The sequence below is a fragment of the Crotalus tigris genome, unplaced genomic scaffold (genome assembly GCF_016545835.1).
Source record: "Crotalus tigris isolate CLP2741 ecotype Arizona unplaced genomic scaffold, ASM1654583v1 scf7180000018674.437415, whole genome shotgun sequence".
NCBI classification, from domain to species: Eukaryota; Metazoa; Chordata; class Lepidosauria; order Squamata; family Viperidae; genus Crotalus; species Crotalus tigris.
Genome location: NW_024097138.1, coordinates 163,776 through 186,357, shown reverse-complemented (window position 1 = coordinate 186,357; position 22,582 = coordinate 163,776). Strand labels below are relative to the sequence as shown.

Sequence of the window (22,582 nt, the reverse complement as noted above, 5' to 3'; positions counted from 1 at the left end):
TAGGGAACTGGTTCTTTTCTTTTCTTTTTTGCCACCAAAAGCAAAACACCTTAGTAGGAGGAAGGGCAGGAGAAGAAACAGGAAAGGCAGGCATTCACAGTGTTTTCCTTCCTCAGTGTTTCTAGCTGCCAAGACAGTCAGCTCTGTGGTGGGCTGACTCCCGGCCTGAGACAGATAGGCTTCTGCCTGCACTAGGCCTTCCAGTATCTCTCCCATTACTGACCTCCATTTAACAACCTATGAATTCATTTATTTTATTTATTTTTTATTTTATTAAAATTTATAGACCGCCTGACTCCCGAAGGACTCCGGGCGGTTTACAATAAAAACACAACATAACTTGACAAACAAACAATACAATAACATTCATCCAGGGGTCAGATTTTATAAGCCCCAGGCCTTCCGGAAAAGCCAGGTCTTAAGCAGCTTGCGGAAAACCAACAGGGTGGGAGCGGTCCTAATCTCCGGGGGGAGCTGATTCCAAGACGTGGGCGCCATCACAGAGAAAGCCCTCTCCCGAGGCCCCGCCAAATGGCACTGCTTGGCCGACGGGACCTGAAGGAGGCCCAGCCTGTGAGATCTAACCGGACGAAGGGAACTATGAGGTAGTAGGTGGTCTCGCAAATAGCCTGGCCCTGAGCCATATAGAGCTTTAAAGGTAATAACCAACACCTTGAATTGGACCCGGAGACCAATAGGCAACCAGTGCAGCTCACGGAGGATAGGTGTAACGTGGGTGTACTGAGGAGCACCCACTATCACTCGCGCGGCTGCATTCTGGACCAACTGTAGTCTCCGAATACTTTTCAAGGGTAGCCCCATGTAGAGCACATTGCAGTAGTCCAGACGTGAGGTGACAAGAGCATGAGTGACTGTAAGGAGAGCCTCCCAGTCCAGGTAGGGTCGCAACTGGTGCAACAGACGAACTTGTGCAAAGGTCCTCCCAGCCACAGCCGTCAAATGATGTTCCAATTTCAGCTGTGGATCAAGGAGGACACCCACGTTACAAACCTGCTCCGAAGGGGATATATTTTCCCCTGCTAGAGTCAACACTGGACAGTTAACATGATCCTTGAGAGACAACATCCAAAGCCACTCGATCTTGTCAGGATTGAGTCTGAGTCTGTTAACCCCCATCCAGACCCTCACGGCTTCAAGGCAATGGCCCATCACATCAGCCGCTTCACAGAGAGAGCTCGGGGAAGAGATATATAGCTGGGTATCATCAGCATACTGATGAAACCTCACCCCGTGCTGTCTGATGATCTCACCCAGCGGCTTCATGTAAATGTTAAATAGGAGGGGGGAGAGGACCGACCCCTGCGGCACCCCGCATTCAAGGGGCCTCGGGGTTGATCTCTGCCCCCCCCACCAGTACCGAATGCGACCAGCCAGAGAGGTAGGAGGAGAACCACCGTAAAATGGTGCCTCCCATTCCCACCCCTCCAAGTCGTCGCAAAAGGTTACCATGATCGATGGTATCAAAAGCCACTGAGAGGTCAAGTAGCACCAAGACAGAGGAATAAACCCTGTCTCGGGCCCGTCAGAGATCATCCATCAGCGCAACCAAAGCAGTTTCTGTGCTGAAACCGGGTCTGAAGCCAGATTGAAAAGGGTCTAGGTAATCCGCTTCATCCAGAGACTGTCGGAGCTGGAGCGCCATCACTCTCTCTACAATCTTCCCCAAAAAGGGGAGATTGGAGACTGGGCGGAAGTTGTTTAAATCAGCCGGGTCAGGGTGGGCTTCTTGAGAAGGGGCCTCACAACCGCTTCCTTCAAGGGTTGTGGGAAAGACCCCTCCCTCAACGAAGCGTTGATCAACACCTGAAGCCAGCCTCGTGTCACCTCCTTGGCGGCCGAGACCAACCAGGAAGGACACGGGTCCAATAAACAAGTGGAGACGCTCATCGCTCCCACCGCTCTGTCAACATCCTCAGCGGTCACAGACTCAAATTCATCCCATAAACCGAGCTAAGACCATCTCAGAAGGCCCTGCCCAATCCGAGCGATTTTGTCTGATAGAAACTGTTATGTCCTGAGCCTGTGAAGGCAGGCTCGGGGCATTGCAACGGTCCCGGGCAGGTGCAAGCTGCCCGGGACCAGACTGGCTGTCGCAAGCACTCGCGCGCATGCGCAGAGTGCAAGCGCGCCAAATGTTGCAATTTGGCCCGGGGAACGCCTATAAAAGGGGCAGGGAAACTTGGGCGTTGTCGGCGTCTTGTAACTAGTATGTTGAACAGAAATAAAGAGGTTCCTGAGAACTACAACTGCTTCTCGCGTCATTGCCATTTTGCTCAGGACTTAACACTGGCGACGAGGATGGGATGCCTTACAACAGCTGCAGACAAGTTGTAAGCTTACCCGAGAGTCCTGAGCAGTAGGAAACGACGTTAAACTCAGCAGCTGCCCGCCAATTCAGCAAACATTGGGGGTAAGCTGGCTGATAGACCCTTCCTGGACTACAAAAATGGCAAAAGTTGGAAGATTTTCCGAGTTCGATGTTACGCATCCGGAAAGATGGGGGTCTTATGTGGCCAGAGTAGAAAATTATCTCAAGGTCAATCAAGTGAGAGAAGATGGCTTAAAAGCCGCCACCCTGCTGTTTGTTTGTGGTCAAGATGCATTTGAGATCGCTGAAAATCTAGCAGCACCTGCACCTCTAGAATCTGTTACCTACACAAACTTAAAGAAATTGCTAAAGGAACACTTCCAGCCCAAGTTGTCTGTTATTGCTTGGCGCCATACTTTTGAACAGAGGGATCAACGGGCTGGTGAATCAGCTAAAGAGTACATTGCTGCATTGAGAAGAGCAGCTAAGCCTTGCGAGTTTAAAGATTTAGAAGAAAGTCTGAGAGACAGATTTGTATGCGGACTGAGACACAGAGAATTGCAGCAGAGACTTTTCACTAAAGAAGACTTATCATTCCAAGATGCCTTGAGAGAGGTTACTGCAGAAGAGGCAGCAGGTGGCGCCATCAAGAACATGAGGCCGATCAGAAGTACTCCAGAAGCTGTGTCCGTGCACCAGGAAGGAGTCCAAAGGAACCCAGAGGAGGATCCTGACGATGAAGTAGACTGTCTCTACCCCACAAAAGAAGGGAAGCAGAAGGAAAGCTCTTCAGCTGTCCCCAAGTGCCTCGGTTGTGGAGGTCGTCACAAGAGGACCGACTGCAGATTTCGCTCTGCCATCTGTAGAGCATGCGGAAAACAGGTCCACATTGCAGCTGTGTGTCTGGGCCGTCAGAAGGTACAAACTCGAGAAGAATTGCGCCTGAAAGGTACCAGGGTCCCCAGCCAAAACCGGGTGGGTTTCTGTGCTTCGCGAAGAAGCATTTATAGGACAGGCACACAAAAGCCCATTAAGAAAAAGCTGTCACTTAAAGTGAAGTTACTAGGGTTCCATTAGCTATGGAACTGGATACGGGGTCTGCACTTTCAATCATTTCCATGCACATGTTCAGGAAGATTTGTTCTGGCAGCGGATTTCAGGCCAAACTGAGGCCTTCTGACATTGTGTTAACAGACTTTCAAAATTCCAGAGTGTATGTTAAGGGGGAGGCCACCCTTAACATGCAATACAAGGATTTTGAAGGTCCATTAGATGTAATAGTAGTAGGGGGTGAGCGAACGAGTCTCATAGGACTCAATTGGTTTGAGGCCTTGGGAATACACGTCACAGGGCTCAATAGCTTGCAAACAGTAGATTTACAGGAAGTCTGCAAAGAATTTGCAGATGTTTTCAGCCCACAGCTGGGCACGTACAAAGGACCCCCTGTGTCATTAAAACTAGACCCCACTGTCACCCCTATTAGAATTAAAGCAAGAAGGGTTCCTTTTGCTTTAAAAGGTAAAATTGACACCGAATTGGACAAATTGATTCAGCAAGGAGTCTTAGAACCTGTTGACTCCAGTCCTTGGGAGACCCCCATTGTCACGCCTCTTAAGGCTAATGGGGACATTCGCATCTGTGCAGATTACAAATGCACTCTGAATAAGGCATTGCAGCAACATGCCTATCCTGTCCCCGTGGTCAGTCATATTCTGGCCTCCCTCAAGGGGGGGGTGTTTTTGCAAAGCTTGACCTAGCTCAGGCGTATCAACAGTTGCCTGTTGATGCTGCTGCTGCTGTAGCTCAAACCATTGTGACCCACAGGGGGGCCTTCAAGGTAAAGAGGTTACATTTGGGAGTAAATGTTGCTCCTGGAATTTTCCAAAGCATAATGGAAAACACACTACGGGGTATACCAGGGGTTTGCCCCTATTTTGATGATGTCTTAATTGCTGGAGACTCTACACACAACTTAGCTGAGAGACTAAGGGCTGTCCTGCTGAGGTTCAGGGAAACGGGCCTCAAACTCAGGAAGGACAAATGTAAAATTGGGGTGCCTTCTATAGATTTTCTGGGATTCAAAATTGATGCTACTGGGATTCACCCTGCTGAGTCCAAATTAAACGCTATTATGCATGCTCCTAGGCCAAAGTCCAAGGCCGAACTACAGGCCTTCCTGGGCCTTTTGAACTTTTACAACTCCTTCCTTCCAAACAAGGCTAGTGTAGCCGAACCTCTTCATAGGCTCCTGGACAAACAGGCAGTGTGGCAGTGGTCACAAAAACATGAAGCAAGTTTCAATGAAGTTAAGGCCTTACTCACTTCTAACAGTGTGCTTGCACATTTCAATGAATCTCTTCCTGTGTGCATCGCTTGTGATGCTTCTCCTTATGGGGTGGGAGCCGTACTAAGCCACTTCAGACCTGATGGAACTCAGGTTCCTGTTGCATATTACTCCAGGACCTTGTCTTCTGCAGAGCGAAATTATGCTCAAATTGACAGGGAGGCTTTAGCTGTTGTTGCTGGAATCAAAAAATTCCATGATTTCCTATATGGCAGGCATTTCACGGTCTTCACTGACCATAAGCCTTTGTTGGGGCTGTTTACCACACATAAACAAACACCCCAAATCATCTCCCCCAGAATGCTGAGATGGTCTATCTTTCTGTCTGCCTATGATTTTTCCTTAATTCACAAACCTGGGAAAGAAATGGGCCATGCTGATGGCCTCAGTAGATTACCCCTGCCAGTAGTAGAGGCTGACCCTGCACCAACAATCAATATCCTCTCAATTCAAGCCTTGCCTGAGTCCCCTTTAGATGCCAGGGATGTGGCTGCTGAATCAGCCACAGATCTCACACTTTCTCGTGTCCTATCTTGGGTTTTATCTGGATGGCCAGAGAGCTGTCCAGGCACTGAGTTTCAGAGTTTCTGGTCAAAAAGGAACGAGTTATCCACTTTCCAGGGTTGTCTGCTTTGGGGGAGCAGAGTTGTCATTCCTACCTCAATGAGGACTAGGTTCTCTCCATGAGGGTCATCCTGGCATTGTACGTATGAAGGCGCTTGCGCGCAGCCACTTGTGGTGGCCTGGGTTAGTCAGAGACATTGAAGCTAAGGTGCATGCATGCCACCTTTGTCAACGCTCACGCCCTGAAATGCCCCAAGCTCCTGTAGGAAACACAGTCTCCATGGTCTAGGGTGCACATTGACTATGCTGGGCCCTTTCAGGGTCAATTCTTCTTGGTCTTGGTTGACAGCCATTCAAAATGGCTTGAGGTTGTACCTGTCTCTTCCACCACCACTGCAAAGACTATTCAAGTACTGAGGGGAATTTTTGCTGCACACGGGCTTCCTGATGTCCTCGTATCTGACAATGGCCCGCAATTCACTTCTTCCAAATTCCAAGCTTTCTTACAGGCCAACATGATTCGTCATGCCACCTCTGCGCCCTTCCACCCGTCCACCAACGGTATGGCTGAACGCATGGTTCGCATCACCAAGGATGCTTTGAAGAAACTAACCTATGGAGACTGGCATCACAGGTTGGCTGACTTCCTCCTTTCTTATCACACTACACCTTCCACTTCTACTGGGAGGAGCCCAGCTGAACTTCGTTGGGGCCGCAAACTGACTACCAAGCTTGACCGATTGCACCCGGACAGACTACCTTCTACAACCACACATCCCAGGGCACCTAGACAACTGCTAGTGGGTGCCCCGGTTTGGACTTGTAACTACGGGCCTGGTCATTTATGGGTCCCTGCCACTGTGTCCAGGGTCACAGGTCCTTTGTCCTACGAGGTTTCCCTGGACGATGGTCGTGTCCTGCGATGACAAATCGATCAGCTACGCACAAGACGGGACCTTCCCACTGAGACTCCTGGTTTTTTTCCAGGGGGGGAGGGGGACCCCTATGGGCAAAGGGAAGGGTGTGGGCTGCAGCCTATCATTAACGAGGGAACCACAGACAGCTCATTCCAAAATTCCGCGAGTGCTCCAAACAGGAATTCATGGAGTCCAACTAGAATTCAGGCACCAGTGCCTACTCCAGCCAGGGAGTCACCCCGGGGGCATAATCACTACACACCAGCATCATTCAGTACTCCAGTCAGGGAGGATATCTGGGAGCATCCAAACAACCCACACCCTGCAAGAGAGCTGGCACACATTCCGTCTAATTGGCCCAACACTGCCACTGCTCCTAGAAGGGGGCAAGAACACAGGGAGGTGGTCGAGGAACCGAATCCCGATTACAACACCTCTGGCATCACTCAGGGGACAACTGAGTTTTGGGACAGTACTGAAACCCTAGTAAGCCCGGTTACAGAACGGGAACATGAGGGAAGACAGCCTCTGGATAGGTCTAGGACAGACCTGGGAGGTTCTACAGAGTTGCCCAACAGTGGCAGTCACTTAGGAGGGCCAGAGAGCCTGCAACCAGGCAGGACAACCAGGTCAAACAGAGAAAGAAGCCCTGGCCTGACGAGCCCGGTGGGCAAGCAAGCAGGCCAGGCATTGGAGCACAGTCCTTGGGAATCACCAGGGCCAAGCAAGGGGAACAAGCATACAGCACCCCTCAGTCAAGGGGTACTTGGAAGGTACCTAGAAATCAGGAGGTCACAGAGAGTTAAAAGATCTCCTAAGTATTTAGAAGATTTTGTAACCCTACTGGCAAAACAGAGTTAACAGAGAGTATTCCTGTACATGTAGGAAAAGAATGGGACACTGGGGAACAATAGAAGCAAAGAGATAACTGGTACGAAAGCTAGTTTGGGTATCACACTCGTATTGGGTTGCATATTATTATTTGTATGATTATAGTCTTAGCCGGGGGGGAAGGGGTGTTATGTCCTGAGCCTGTGAAGGCAGGCTTGAGGCATTGCAACGGTCCCGGGCAGGTGCAAGCTGCCCGGGACCAGACTGGCTGTCGCCAGCACTTGCGCACATGCGCAGAGTGCAAGCGCGCCAAATGTTGCAATTTGGCCCGGGGATCGCCTATAAAAGGGGCAGGGAAACTTGGGCGTTGTCGGCGTCTTGTAACCAGTATGTTGAACAGAAATAAAGAGGTTCCTGAGAACTACAACTGCTTCTCGCGTCATTGCCATTTTGCTCAGGACTTAACAGAAACTGCACAAATTCTTCCGCCCTACCCTGTAAGGGCTCCCCTGCTTCCCGAACATTAAGTAGTGCATTTAACAAATACACTAGGGAGAGCAGGGATGGCTGCTCATTATTTGAGGAATTAATGTTTGTTGTGATTTCCCACCCTAATGAGCAGGCTCCACTAGGGTCGTAACTTGAGGACTATCTGTAATTCATAATGCTGATGTCCCCTTTAAAACCCTTCATTGCCTACGACTTGTATATCTTTACAATTGCCTGTTCCTAGTAGTTTCTGCCCATCCATTAAGCCCAGAAAGAGAGGACTTTATACAAATCCTCTTCTCTGACATAGTGAGATGTGCTGGATCCATGGAGGATAGACTTCTATCCTCCTTGTTTCTCCTGGTCTCTAGAACAAGATTCCCCCAAATGTTTGGTCAACGATTATGCTCCTAAGTTTTTTTAAAAGATCTATTCATCTCTGTCTCTTTCTTAGTTCTTTCAGAGTGTCTTTAGAACTTGGTATGTTATAGAATCATAGATTTATAAGGTTGGAAGGGACCTTGAAGGTCTTCTAGTCAGACCCCCTGCCCAAGGCAGAACTTATACAACCTGAAAAAAGGATTCTACAATCTCTTCTTGAAAATGTCCAGTGATGGAGTACCCACAAGGCAAGCTGTTCCAGTGATTAATTGTTCTGTCAGGAAATTTCTCCTTAGTTCCAGTTTATATTTCTCTTTAATGAGTTTACACACATTGCTTCTTGTCCTGCCCTCAGATGCTTTGGAAAATAAGTCTAGTTCTCTGTGACAGCTCCTTAAGTACTGGAAGACAGACAGCTACCATCTCACCCCTAATCTGTCTCTCTGTTCATCATACGGTTTAGCTTCCAGACCCCTTATACTTTTTATTGCTCTTCTGTGTCTCTAGGGCCTCAGCATCTTTTTTTTTTCTATTCCAGTGAACAGAACTGGACTCAGTATTGCAAGTGTTGTCCCCAAAACTGGGTCTTAGCTTGGTGTCGAAGCCAATTGAGCACCAAACACAAGATGTGGAACAAAAAAACCCTTTTATTTTGGTACCAAGATGAAAGTAGCCCTGGTTTTGAAAGCTACCAAGGCACCAATTACAGTTTTACAGCAGTTTTTATAATCAAAGGTGATTCACATATACCCCTTCGCCTTCCCAACACACCCCTTTGCCCTTCCCCTAATAATACATGCATAACACATAATATTGATTGGTTACCTGGAGTGCAGCCTCCTAAAGCTTTCTTGCTTGCTATGCAAAATAGCTAAATGTCATGCCACCTATTGCCCACCTCAGGTCACGGGTATCTTGCAACGCTTCTAGTTTCCTGTGCCAGCTATGTGGTTTTGGGTTTTCTTGTAAGTGAGCTATTCATGTACCCAACATCCTGGCTAAGTGGTTTCTGACAGATGAATCTGTGAATCTGTCTTGCTTCATTGCTCCTGTAGCCCCTCTCCCTCACCCCCCCACAGCCCCCCTCGCAATGCTCTCAAGTATGTCAACTGTTAACAAGCTTGTACTGCAAATCCCCTATGAACAGAAATAAAAAGTTGTTTAATTGTCTAAAAGTAAATATTTCTCTCACAATTCATCTTCCTCACTCTCATGTCCATCACACTCACACCTGGGTCCTATCTCCACATATGACCCTTCTTCTGATCCCCAGGGCCTCATCTGCACATATATTCTTTCATCTGACCCTTCACAAGTGTGGACTCACTAATGCAATGTAGAGCAATACTATTGCTTTTCATGTTGCTATCCCTCTGTTGATGCAGCCTAGGATAGCATTGGATTTGGGGGAAGTTGCAACATGCTGCTGGCTCATACTTAACTGGTGATCTACTAGGACAACAACATCCCATTCACAGTTACTACAGTTGAGCCAGGTATCGCCTATTCTATACATTTGCATTTGGTTTTTCCTACCTAAGTGTAGGACCTTACTTTTCTCACTATTGAACTGCATCTTTTGGATATTCTGTTCCTCTTTGTAGCAAAAAAATGTACTTGAATTGTTTGCTAACCTATATTATCTGTATATTGATCCAATACATTAATTCTTATGCATTGTTTGACTGCTGTATTAAGCATATACATTTTTCAGCCTCTACTATAATTGGAACAATCCGTAGGCCAAGTAATAACTAAAGCAGACATGTCAAACTGCCGGCCTACAGGCCAGATGTGTCACGCTGAAACCACGCCCAACCCATTGCCGGCAATGGGGAAAAAGTCCCGATACATCGCGCAACATCATGTGACATCATGAGTTTGACATGCCTGAACTAAAGCATACACTGTAGGCAAGCTATGTGCTAAATCTGTATCCAATATCAAACAAGCATTTAGAGAGAAAGCCCAAGACATCAACTAACAACACAATATTCACATATGTGCATAAGACTAGCTCTATTATCCCCATACTGAAACTCTATGAGCAGCCTATCTAAGCAGTAAGTCTTTCATGTTGTCAGGAAAATATCTCTACCCCATAGCCATGCCTCTAATAGCAATTCCTAGTGAATTTGCTTGCATTGTTTGGAGAGAAGGTTGGATTTTTATTATCTCTGTGAACATGTCAAGAGAAAAATACTATGGCTGGATTCCCTCTGTATGCATGCAGTCTAATTTTGCAGGATTAATATGCAAGTAAAGTTCAGACCCTGGCAAGTATTCAAAACTTCAACCTACCTCATAAAGTCTCAGGTCTTTTTCTTGAACAAGCTTTTTTACAAAAGCTGCAATGAAAAGTATCCAAGCAGCCATTAATGTAAATGGAAGAGAGTAGGTCACACTAGTCAGAAACCTGTAAAAGGCAAAGTAATTATTTAGGTAAAGGCAAAATAGTTTTCCTTTGTGAATTATAATTAAAATAATTTTCAAAGTATTGTAAAAGCCTTTGAACAGTAAAAATATTTTCTCTTACACACAGTCTATAATTAAAAGGTATTTGATCATTTTAAGAACAGAAATATATTTTGCTATATACAACTTTGACAAATATCTCATCTCTTCCCTCAATGTCTAATCACACTGGTACAGAGATATGAATTTTTGCACTACAAAACATTGCATAATACAATATATATAGCTACTTTGCATGACTTCTGATCACTGATTTGATTTTTACATCCCCGCAACATGAAACAAAGAAATAAATAAATAATCCCTAACAACTTTTAATAAGCCATGCAATGTTTAAATTAAAAGTAATACAAACTATGTTTGGGAGGAGCTGAATTGTCAAAACACATCTGAGATACTGCTAAGAACTATATATGATTAGGCAATAAGATTTTGCACAATTATTTTGAAGTAAATCCTACTGAAGCCACTGAAAAACTGTTATTTTATGTTAAGTGTGAACATTCTTGCAGTGATTTGCTTATATGCCCAAAACTGAATGGCATTAATGCAAAGAAAATAAATAAAAAAGAATGGAATGTAAAAAGACAATAATGTCTTTGTCTAGAGAAGTTACATAGGCACTATGTCTGTGGGAATTAATAAAGACAATATTTTCCCAATGGTAGGCTATGTACAAATGCATGTGCAGATGATTTTTGTGTGCAAACATACTAAAATTTTAGAAATAGCTGATGTAAGATGGTCCACAAAAGCCAAAGTCTATTGTTTTATATTTCAATACTCTCCCTAAAATTCAATATCTAGTTTTATGGTCAAAAATCAGCCTATTAATGCTGAATTTCATTAAAGATTCCAGAGCAGTGCACAATGAAATCATCAAGCTACAGTGATGTAATACAGTAATATACAGTGAATGCAATCAAGAAAAACATTAAACCCAAATCAATTCAATGATTATTACATATAGCTGGCACTGATAGAATGATGGCAATAACCAGATAGAACTCTTTCATTTTTGGCTGAATCACTTCATCTTATAATATTTCTCATCATAACGGAGAGATCATTCCATATACTGGGGTTTTGCAACAACACATGTTCTCATATACCTATGCAAAGCTTCCTATGCAGAACATAATGAATCAATAGATCTTACATGAAAGACAAGTGAGGAGGCATATGATAACACTCTTCAAATACCTGACAGAAAAAGGCTATATCCTGCTCTCTGCCATCACGAACTGCAGAGCATGGAATAGTGGATTTAAGTTAGAAGAAGGCAGGGAAAAAATAATAAAAGTAAAGATATAAAGATTAATTTTAACAGTAAAGACAATTATTAAAGGGGTGATGAGCTGAATTCAATCAAACAGAAGCTAGATGACCATCTGTCAAAAATTCATGCAACTAAGCATGAGGTCACATTCATACCTAAACACAGTGGTGAGTAAAAATTATTCATCATAATTGCTGTTAATGGAACATAAAGCAAATTTTATTCCAACTCTCATTGTTTAAAAATCAATACATATCGGTAGCTAAGAAATTTAAAAAATGATCATTGTTAAAATAAGACATAGAACAATTTAATTTATAGGGTTTAACTCAAAAAATCAACCATTGGTGGCGTTTTGGAGTGAGAAGAATATATATTTTAATTTTTTATTTAGCTACATTATTGCAGTCTATTACATAATAAAGCAATCTATGAAAGAATGGAAGGACTGAATAGAAGCTCAATGCATTAAAATATTTCATTGTCTATGATTTAGATTATGCTAAGGATTGTCATTATAGCCAAGCCAATTGCTATCTGAATGAACTTTCTTATGCATTATTGCACATCACAGTTTGGAAGTCTCACTTATTCATAATTTGCAAGTTCAGTTGCAATAGAGTTTTGATTAAAAAACAAATCAACATGTATTCTGTTAATGGAATCTCATATAATTAATATGTTTTAGCTATTATTTTCCTGGTAAGATATTAAATATTCTGTCAATCATCATAGACTTACATGTCTTTATTGTAACAAGGATATGGTGTGGCCTGAACTTGGACAGCTATTTCTTCTGTACTTTTCCCAGTCTGTAGTTCAATTATTGCTCTATCAATGCTATCTTGGATGTACACAAATGCTCGACTGTAGATTTGGCTTTGCGAGGCTGAATTATGTGGTCCCACTGTCCAAATTTTTTCTCGTATTCTTTTTGTTGTTTGGGAAATCTTGCTGCTCATTCGTATGGTATAATTGACTAATGGTGGAAGGGAAAGTCCACTAGATGTTATGTGTTTTCTTTTCCCACTTGAAGGTAACTTGAAAATCACACCTTTAATAAAGAGGGAGAAACATTTGCAATTATCAAATACTTAGTATGTTTATATCTGAGCCCAAAAGAAGCTACACACATCCTTAATGATCTATCAACTGAGAGATAATAAAATAAAAATGAATAGTATCAGCTATGTTGGTGTAATTTACACCTGACTTCTGTAACTACTACTGTGGTTTCATTCAACCCAAATCCTATACCTGTTCTTATGAAACAGAAGTATTTCCAGAGGGCTGCAGTGAAATGATGTAGTGTGCTGGTTTTTGCACATATGCATTCCAGGATAGTTTATCTGTTGTAAAATAATTTAATTCGTTCAAAATGAAAAACATGTCACATGTGCATTAGTTTGATCATATGAGTACTTTGAAATTATGGGCATGGCAGGTTAGCTTAAATAATATGTCTGATCTTGATATTTCTTTAAAAGTTCCAGTGGAAAAACATCTAAATCCATACAATGTTACTTACTTGCCAAAAGTTCATTTCTTAGAAACAGATCTTTTGCCATCATCTCCATTTCTTCTACAGTTCTGCCTGGCTGAATGCGATTAAGCAGCACACATGAAGAGACATTTATTGATAGTCTTGCTAAAATGATAAGTTGATTTATTATGTCAGTGCTATTCTGTAGTTCCAAACGTATATCATCTGAAATAAAAGAAATCAAGCAACAAAATTTTAATCTTCAAATTATGTCTTTAATTTAACCCTCTTTAAAAATTCAACCCCCCCCCAAATTATCAGAAATTAATTTAATAAATTTAGATATGAAACTCCTACAGCTTTAAACACTCTACTCTTTGTCAATAACGTGTTCTCATAAAATGTTACTACTATTAATAATAATAAATGAAATAAATAAGATGTGATCTGCAGATACGATCTGTCTCAAATTGTAGATACGGAACTTTTCTATAATGTTCATCCTTTCCTTACTACCTGTATGCATTTTTTTTCTTCACCCAGCTTTCTATAGATATGTATACAGTGTACATATAGTATATATACACTCACACAAACACACACATAAGTATACTCCTGCATATACACCAGGGGTCTTCAAACTTGGCCCTTTTATGACTTGTGGACTTCAACTCCTAGAATTCCTCAGCCAGGCATGCTGATTTCCACCCTATTCCTTTCTTTTGGTCTCTTTTTTATTTTCATTTTTGTATAGTACACAGGTCGGCAACCTGCGGCTCTGGAGCCGCATGCAGCTCTTTGAGCCTTCCCCTGTGGCTCCCAGCCTGCCATTTGCAGAGAGAGACAGAGACAGAGAGAGGCAATTGCGCTTCCCTGCTTTTCTCTCTCTCTCTCTCTCTCTCTCTCTCTCTCTCTCTCTCTCTCTCTCTCTGTGTGTGTGTGTGTAAAAGAGAGTGCACTCACATGTTCTCCAAGGAGCTGAAAAGCTTATTAGGCGGGGGTCCTCCCTTTGCTGCATCTCTGCAGGAAGCAGGAAGGGCAGGAGAGAGCTAGCTAGCCCAGCCATGCTGACTCAGGAATTCTAGGAGTTGAAGTCCATGAGTCATAAAAGAGCCGAGGTTGCCTACCTCTGAACTTGTTGGAGAACAGCTTGAAGCCAGCTTGCCAGGTGAGCAGCAGATAGGAGAGAGGGAGAGAGGGGGGGAGAGAAAGAGAGAGAGAGAGGAAAGAGAGAGAGAGAAAGAAAGAGTGGGGGAAGAGGACTGGCAAACCAAGGGCAGATAGAGAGAGAGGGAGGGAGAGAGAGACACACACAGAGAGAGCCTTTTGACATCTAAAATGAAGATAACACTGTATATATCCTTTTTTATACACACACACACACACACAGAGAGAGAGAGAGAGAGAGAGAGAGAGACAGATCTATATTAAAGGTAAAAAAGGATATATGCAGTGTTATCTTCATTTTAGATATCAAAAGGGTTTTGCGGCTCCCGGTGTTTTTTTTTTTCGGTGGGAAACAGGTCCAAGTGGCTCTTTGAGTGTTTTGGGTTGCCTACCCCTGGTATAGTAGCTAATATAAGCAGGAAAGATGTACAGCTTTATAACTATAGCTATTACTACCACAATTGCAATAATGGCAAATACAAAAACATTTCCAGCTTGATTTCTATTCTCTTATAAGGATGAGAGTAAATTGGAAAGCTCAGGCTTAGACATACGAATTCATCAAAAGATTCTACTACAGAGAGGAACATAAAAAGAAATATATAGTTTCTTTTGTGGGATAACTTGTTTCATTGAGAATGTTAATATAATATTATACATGTCAATGTTAATATAATATTATATAGGTAGTCCTCAATTTACAATCACTTATGAGACCAAAATTTCTGTTGCTAAACTTGACAGTTGTTAACTGAATTTTGCCCCATTTCACAATCTTTCTTGCCACAGTGGTTAAGTGAATCACTGTAATTGTTAAGCTAATAAAAAGGTTGTTAAGTGAATCTGGCTTCCCAATTGACTTTGCTTGTCATAAGGTCACAAAAGATGATCACATGGCATCGAGACACAGCAACCACCTTAAATATGAAGCAGTTGTCAACCATCCAAATTTTGATCACATGACAATGGGGATGCTGCAGTGGTCATAACTATGAAAAATGATCATAAGTACCATTTTTTCAGTCCCGTTGTAACTTTGCACAGTCGCTAAACAAATAGTTGCAAGTCGAGGACTACCTACCGTATTTTCCGGCGTATAAGGCAACTCGGCATATAAGACAACCTCCGACTTCGGCACCGATTTCCACGCTTTAGAAAGTCGTGTTATACGCTGGAAAATACGGTATATATACTTGTTTTCTAAATTCCCTCAAAATCTGGCAATGTCACAGAGCCTGAAAGTTCCAGGGAACTGCTAATCTAATCTAATCTATTGTGTGCCTTATACTTTTTAAACGTATAAAATAATTGCTTTTAAAAATATTTATTGTTTTATATCTTTTTGTACACCAGTCAGAATCACTTCCTGTGAATAGACAGCCATATAAATTTGTTATATAAATAATACACTTAATATGAAAACCATTTATAAGAACTATTCAATTATTTTCAGCCCTTCAAGTAACTCGTTACATTATTACATACTCCAGTGGCTAGAAAAGATTAAGACACTATATAGCAGATGCTTCACTTAACATATAGAATTTTCATGCACTCCCAAATGAAACAGATTCTGAGCATTAAGGGGAACAAAAAGAGGCAATGCAGAATAGGGGACAGGGTGGAGGATCCCTAGACAGTAAAGAGAATGAAACTGTGCCATAATAGAAGAAAAATGGAAGAGTAGTAGGTATCTTGCTAATGGAGAATTGAAAGAAAATAACTGAAATAGAATTTCAATTTGTCAGGAATAAAGGTGTGAGAGGAAAAACTTCTGCCAAAGATACAGTAGCAAATGGTACTACAAAAACATTTACCATTGTATCTCCATGGCTTTTGAAAATCACAACAGAAAGCTTAAGACCTAAGATTCAGGTGGTATCCATCTTTACAATCCAACAAAGATGACCCAGGGGAAAACAATATATTATAGGATAATGAAAAGTTAGTCAGTAGGAAATTCTGGTTTTCTGAACCCTGGTCTGAATTGTCTAGACAATAGATTGCTGATACAAGATGGTTATAGTTTACAAGCTTTGGTAAAAATGTGTTTGTGTCTTTAAAGTGAATGCTGAAGGGGTGGACATGAAGTAAAGTCTCAGTTAAAGAATAGAAACTGTAAGTATTTTTGAAATTGGTTCAGTGCACTATTATTATGATTATTATTTATTTATTTTAGATCCCACATTTTTATAAACAACTAAAGGCAGCAAACATATCTAATATGCCTTCTTCCTCCCGTTTTTCCCACAAGAGCAACCCTGTGAGGTGACTTAAGCTGAGAGGTAATGACTCGCCCAAGGTCACCCAGCTAGCTTTCATGCCTAAGGTGGGACTAGAACTCACAAGTCTCCCGGTTTCAAGCCTGATGCTTTAACTATTAAATCAAACTAGAGACCCTGAGTTACAGAATACAGAATATTTAATAGAGTTGGGAGGGGCCTTGGAGATTTTCTAGTCAAATCCCCTGCTCAACCAGGAGACTCTATATGATTTCAGCAAAATGGCTGTCCAATATCTTCTTAAAAACCTCTAATGATGGAGCAGCCACTACTTCTAGAGGCAGGCTGTTCCACTGGTTAATTGTTCTCACTGTCAGGAAATTTCTCCTTAATTCTCAGTTGGTTTTCTCCTTGATTTGTTTCCATCCATTGCTTCTTGTCCTTCCTTCAGGAGGAGGAGGAGGAGGAGGAGGAGGAGGAGACAACTATATATTTTTTTTTTTTTTTTTTTTATTGAAATTTTTCAAAAGTTTTACAAATTTCCGACTTCCCAGAACTGAATATAGGATTATTTAACAAATATTTTAAAAATAACATTTGCAATTTATAAAATAATTAATAATAATAATAAAAATCCATAACATAAACCTATACAGAAGAAAGTAGACGAAGAATAAAGCATATATATATATAAAAAAAAAATATATATGAATAATAATACATAAAAAATGTATATATATAAAAAAAAAAAAAGAAGAAAGAAAGAAAGAAAAAACAATCATTACAAATTATAAAAAGGCTAAATAATATTTTTCCATATCCAAATTATGTTGTATAAAATTTATCCATTTTTCCCATACCGCAAGAGACAACTATATATTAACAATGATCATTCATATGTCAAAAATATTTCTGTTCAGAAATTCAAAGGAATTAATTTAGCAATGGCATTTTTGAGGGGCATCTACTATCAATAACAGAAACAGAGGGTTTTTGTGATTTGTTCAAAATACAAAGAAAGAAAAGAATCAATATATTAGAAGAATCAGTATATTAGAAGAATCGGTATATTACAGCTCAGTGAAGAGAAGAAAGGAAACAAAAGAAAGGGAAACCTATTCAACTTCCATTTGATCCATTTTCTCCAACAAAAATCTATCTAGCAAATTGATTAAATAGTGTTGTAGCTTGAGACTGGTAGAAACATGGTTGGGGACCAACCCTTTACTTTAAATGAATTTAAATTTACAGGATCAGATAAATGTCACCCCAAGCTACAGAAGGAAGTAGCTGGTGGTGTATTTGCTACTTTAAAAACTAATATATACATGAAGCAGAACTGGACTTAAATAACTACTTTAGCTCATTTGACATCACTATCCTGAAAAGATAGTCATTCTAATGCAATAATATGAAATTGAAAACTATGACCCAAAGTATAATTTGTTATTTTGTTATCTCAGTGCTTAGAATTCCCAGATTAGTCACTTAAGAAAAACCCCTCTGCTCATTTGTTCTAAATTTATTTTCAGTTTTTCAAGTTTTATGAAGAATAAACTTTATAGGCTCACACTCCTCATATTCTTATTTTTCACATTCATCATATACTACAGTACCATCACTATTCAGACTGTACCTGATTGGTAAAATGAAGGTATGCAGTAACTTACCCAGTTCATTAATTTGGTTTAACAGTTCAACAGCATCCAGCTTCACCATGACTCTGATGAAAACTTGTACAAAAGGATTCTGCAATGTATTCTGCCAAATGACAGGATGAGATTATTTAATATTTAACTTCAAATACATTAAGCTATTTTTTAAAATTGTGGTTTAAATGATTCACCTCAAATAAAAAGTTTTATATTTCCCAATAAATTGTCCTTTCAACTTAAGAATCAGGGCCCAAACTTTAAGAATTAAAATTATGGTTGTTCGTACAGTCAGCCAGATGTTTAGACTGGATTTGGCATTTTATCCACCTTAGCTATCTTTAGAGACAAGGACCCAAAATTGGCAAATAGTGTTGTTTAATAGTGTTAAAGGTATCATCACAGGATGTAAGCTGTTCCAAATAAAGCTGCATTTTGCAGTTGACCAATGGAGATTTTGTTAATGCCGATGGTATTCAAGTGGTGTTCCAGATGTTTTGGGATTGCACCCAAGGTACCTATTACTATTGGCACTATTGTTATCTTGTTTGTAATAACAATTATTACTGGAAGGAAGGAAAGGAGGAAGAAAGCTCAGACTAATTAGGAGCTGAAAGCAAATCATGCGATTAGCTATTCTTATGTAGATTACTTCAGAATTAATCTTATTTTGTTATATACCACAAATAAAATAAAAATTTGTGGTGGTTATCAAGCTACATTCACATGCAAAATTATAGAGAAAAGCTCTCTGCAGGCATTAGTGACCATAATTGGGACCAGCAACTTGGTCGTTAAACAAAGCAGTTTCTAAGTAAAACATCATGATTTTACTATCTTACTTCAGCTTTCCCTTGCTTTACAGACCCGTGAAAGTCATAAATGTGAGGACTACTGGTCATTAAAAAAACCATGCAATTGGTTGCTAAATGAGGGACTTATTAAATGAGGACTACCTGTATTTCTGACACAATATTTCCTCATAAGATTTGTTTCTCTATATGTTTTGCAGGTGTTGATTCAGTGGAATCAAGTGCACTCACATAAATAAAACTCTCTCCATAAATAAGTTTTTAATTAAGTGCAAGTATAATATATGATATCAAATATGAGATATGATATGCTATATATCAGTGATGGCGAACCTTTTAGAGACCGAGTGCCCAAAACCCACTTATGCATCGTCGGGTGCTAGGTGGGTGTGTCCTATTGGCTGGGTGTGACCCATTGGGTGGGCGTGGCTGCAGTGGTAACGGCAGACTGAGTGGGACTAAAAAGTTCAATCAATCAATTCCAACTTTTCAAGATCTTTTTTTTTCCGCAAGAAGTTGAAATTGACTGATTGAACCTTTTTTTTTTTTTTTTGCACACGGTGGCGGAGGCCTAAAGTGAAAAGGTTTTATAAAACGCAGCTGAAGGCCTAGGATTGGGACGATGGCACGCTTTCCCACAGAGAGGGCTCTGAGTGCTGCCTCTGGCACCCATGCCATAGGTTCGCCACCACTGATATATATGATATCTAAACCAGGGTGAAATCCACAGAAATGCTGTCATGAAACAATTATAAAAATAATTTCTTTCAAAAACAGGAAGGAATTCACTTTCCTAATACTCTGTTCCTAATAGCTTTACAAGCAACAGTTTTGTGAAATTTTCTAAGAGGCATTATTTGGAACAAAAACATTAGTATTGCTTCATTCAGCCATAAAGACAACTTGCATTTTTCTGCCAGATAATTCTCACAATCCTAAAACACTGGAAGATTATATATCAGCCTTATTATATTGAATGTGCTTTATTAACTATCATGAATTTCATCCACTACTATTTTATGAAAAAAGATAGCAAGATTGATTGCAAATTCATAGTAAATATGATGAGGTACCCTAAGAAAATAGAAGCCATAGCTATATTTTTGGGATTAAACACTGATTTATATAAAAAATATTTCTGAATTTTACATTTTGAATTCAGACATATTGTGATTTATAGTACAGAAATATTTCAGTTCTCTTATTTCTCATATCATAGTAGTTAGAAAAGAGAATATAGTCCAGCAATAGGTTTGTAAAATCTCACTAATTTGTGGAGGAAATGAAACCTTTAGATTGCACTCTTTTCCATAAAATAATATAGCATAAATTGATGTAAAATGTTATGCTAAACAATTACATATTAAAATTAACTAAGTTCAAGAACGGTGCAAAATAATTAAACAGTTTGGTAAGAACTCCATTTAAAACAAAACTAAGAATCTTAGCTATTTAACTAGAGTTGTTTATTAGGAAATGAACCACAACGAACTCAGTTCCAGCTGGTGTCAGATAGTGCAGGTTCCATGTTTTCAGAGATTGTGCCTTATAAAATCCAACAGTAGCAAAATTTTTGCATTATGTATACTTATCCTAATAACTTAAATTTGAAGTAAATCATGGCAGGCATAACAAAAAAACTTAAAGTGATAAATCACTATTTACTCTGATTGCTTTCAGCATCTCTTGAAAATATATCAGTGCAATATCTCATTGTCATCATTATGCCGATACCCTGGATCTGGGTGAGGACATTTCAATAGCTATGCAATAGGATCTCAGTGGTGCATCATTTTAGGTTCCAGATTTGTTTCTTTTGCTTAATCCCCCCACACTTTCCTCTATCTTTCTATCCAGGGCTTTTTTTCTCATAGAACGCCTAGAATGGATGGAACCTTGTAGAGTAGGCAAGGTGGGTTGTATGACGTGTGTGAGTTCTGGCACTTTTTTTTTTTTTTTAGAAAAAAAGCACTGTTTCTATCTAGTTGTATACAAGAGAGAGAGAGAGAGAGAGAGAGAGAGAGAGAGAGAGAGAGAGAGAGAGAGAGAGAGAGAGAGAGACTGACTTATAGAAATAAAGGCTCATTTGCTTACCCTAAGTTATTTTTGGCTCATTTCCATCCATGAGTGTAATGTTGGAAGTAAAGATAATTGGAGGTAAAAGAGACAGTTCCTGTCGCCCAGGGTGTGAGTGCTGTGGGGGAGAATGCCAAGGGCTACCCATATCTCTCTCCCCCCCTTGCAGGAGTCCCAGACCAACTGCAGGAGCTCATGCTGCCTCACTTATTCCCCAGCTGTGGTGATGTCAAGCCCTGTATCCCAACCAAGCCTGCTGCCGCGGCCTTGGGTTACCAGTCCAGAAGCTCGGCCAAGGAAAATCAGGAGGGTGATTGGACCACATCCTCAGGACCAACAAGCAGCTCAGCAGCAAGAGCAGGTGGCCCCGCCACAATTTGAGCCGCCTCCCATCAAACCCACCTTTGATGGGGACCTGAGAAGCTATCCTTCCTGAATCAAGTGTGGGCTCACTATGCTTATGCCTACTTAGATGATGCTCAGATGGTGAATGCTGTGGCAGCCAATTTGGAGGGGGAAGTGGCTGATTGGGTGACCAACCTCCATGATGAAGGGGCTCCTGAGCTGCAGAATGCTAACCTGTTCATGGAGCAACCTAGAGATTGTTTTGAAGACGAATCCTAAGCCCTGTTGGTTGAGAAAGAAATCCATCGTCTGAAGCAAAAAGGCTGCCCCACTAAGGAATACGTTCATGAACTCATGAGAGTTGCTGGTCGGCTAGGACAGTGGCCAGAACGATTGTTGATCAACTACTTCAAGCTGGGGCTAGACTGCGACCTACTCCAAGTCTGCATCATTAAAGGCTTTCCTAACCAACTGCATGAGTGTTATAGCATGGCAGTGATGCTGGACATTGAATTGGATTGCCCCAGAAAACCAGGCACAGCCGAACCCAAGCTGCTTCGTGCCCAGGAGAAGCGCCTTTTTGGTCGCCATTCCCAAGCCACCAGCCCCCCCAGGCACAAGTTAGAGCTCCAATCAAATGCTACCAATGCTGCCAAATGGGCCACCATGCTGTGGAGTCAGTGGTGGGATTCAGCCAGTTCATACCAGTTCAGCAGAACTGGTAGATAATTTTTTGTTGCTCAGGCCCAGAATGGACTTCTGGAAGTGGCATCCACATAGAGAACCGGTTGTTCATATATTTGAATCCCACCACTGTGTGGAGTGCCAGCATCCAACCCCCAGGCCAGAAGCACACCAGCTGCCTCCACTAAACCATGAAAAGCCCCCAGGGAGGAAGGGATCCAATGGTAAGTCAACCCATTCCACCTTTTCCATCCCCGCCAATAGTACCCAAAACCGGGGCCCAAATGGACTTAAATGTGTTAATAGACTCAGGTTGCACCGGTGCCTAATTAGTTTACCCACAATGCTCAAGCTGGGGATTCGGGTAAAGCTATTACCTCTAGCTACAAGATTTGAACAAGATGACTGGTCCCTAATTGGCGATGCACCTGCCACACACCTGACAGAACCAGTGCGGTTGGAAATGGGCCAGCACTGGGAAATCATTTGTTTTGTGATGGTTCCAAAAATGACTGAAGCTGTAATTTTGGGT

General features: G+C 41.3%; 1 protein-coding gene across 1 annotated transcript in view; it reads right to left on the bottom strand.

Moving 5' to 3' along the window:
- ABCA12 (ATP binding cassette subfamily A member 12) overlaps positions 1 to 22,582 on the bottom strand; it is a 224,960-nt gene that overhangs the window by 99,191 nt on the left and 103,187 nt on the right. Inside the window, exons 21-24 of the mRNA XM_039355317.1 lie at positions 18,152 to 18,242; positions 13,138 to 13,317; positions 12,351 to 12,663; positions 10,157 to 10,271 (exon numbers count right to left, since the gene is read on the bottom strand). Coding sequence (XP_039211251.1) covers positions 10,157 to 10,271; positions 12,351 to 12,663; positions 13,138 to 13,317; positions 18,152 to 18,242 — 699 coding nt within the window. The remainder of the gene's footprint in view (positions 1 to 10,156; positions 10,272 to 12,350; positions 12,664 to 13,137; positions 13,318 to 18,151; positions 18,243 to 22,582) is intronic.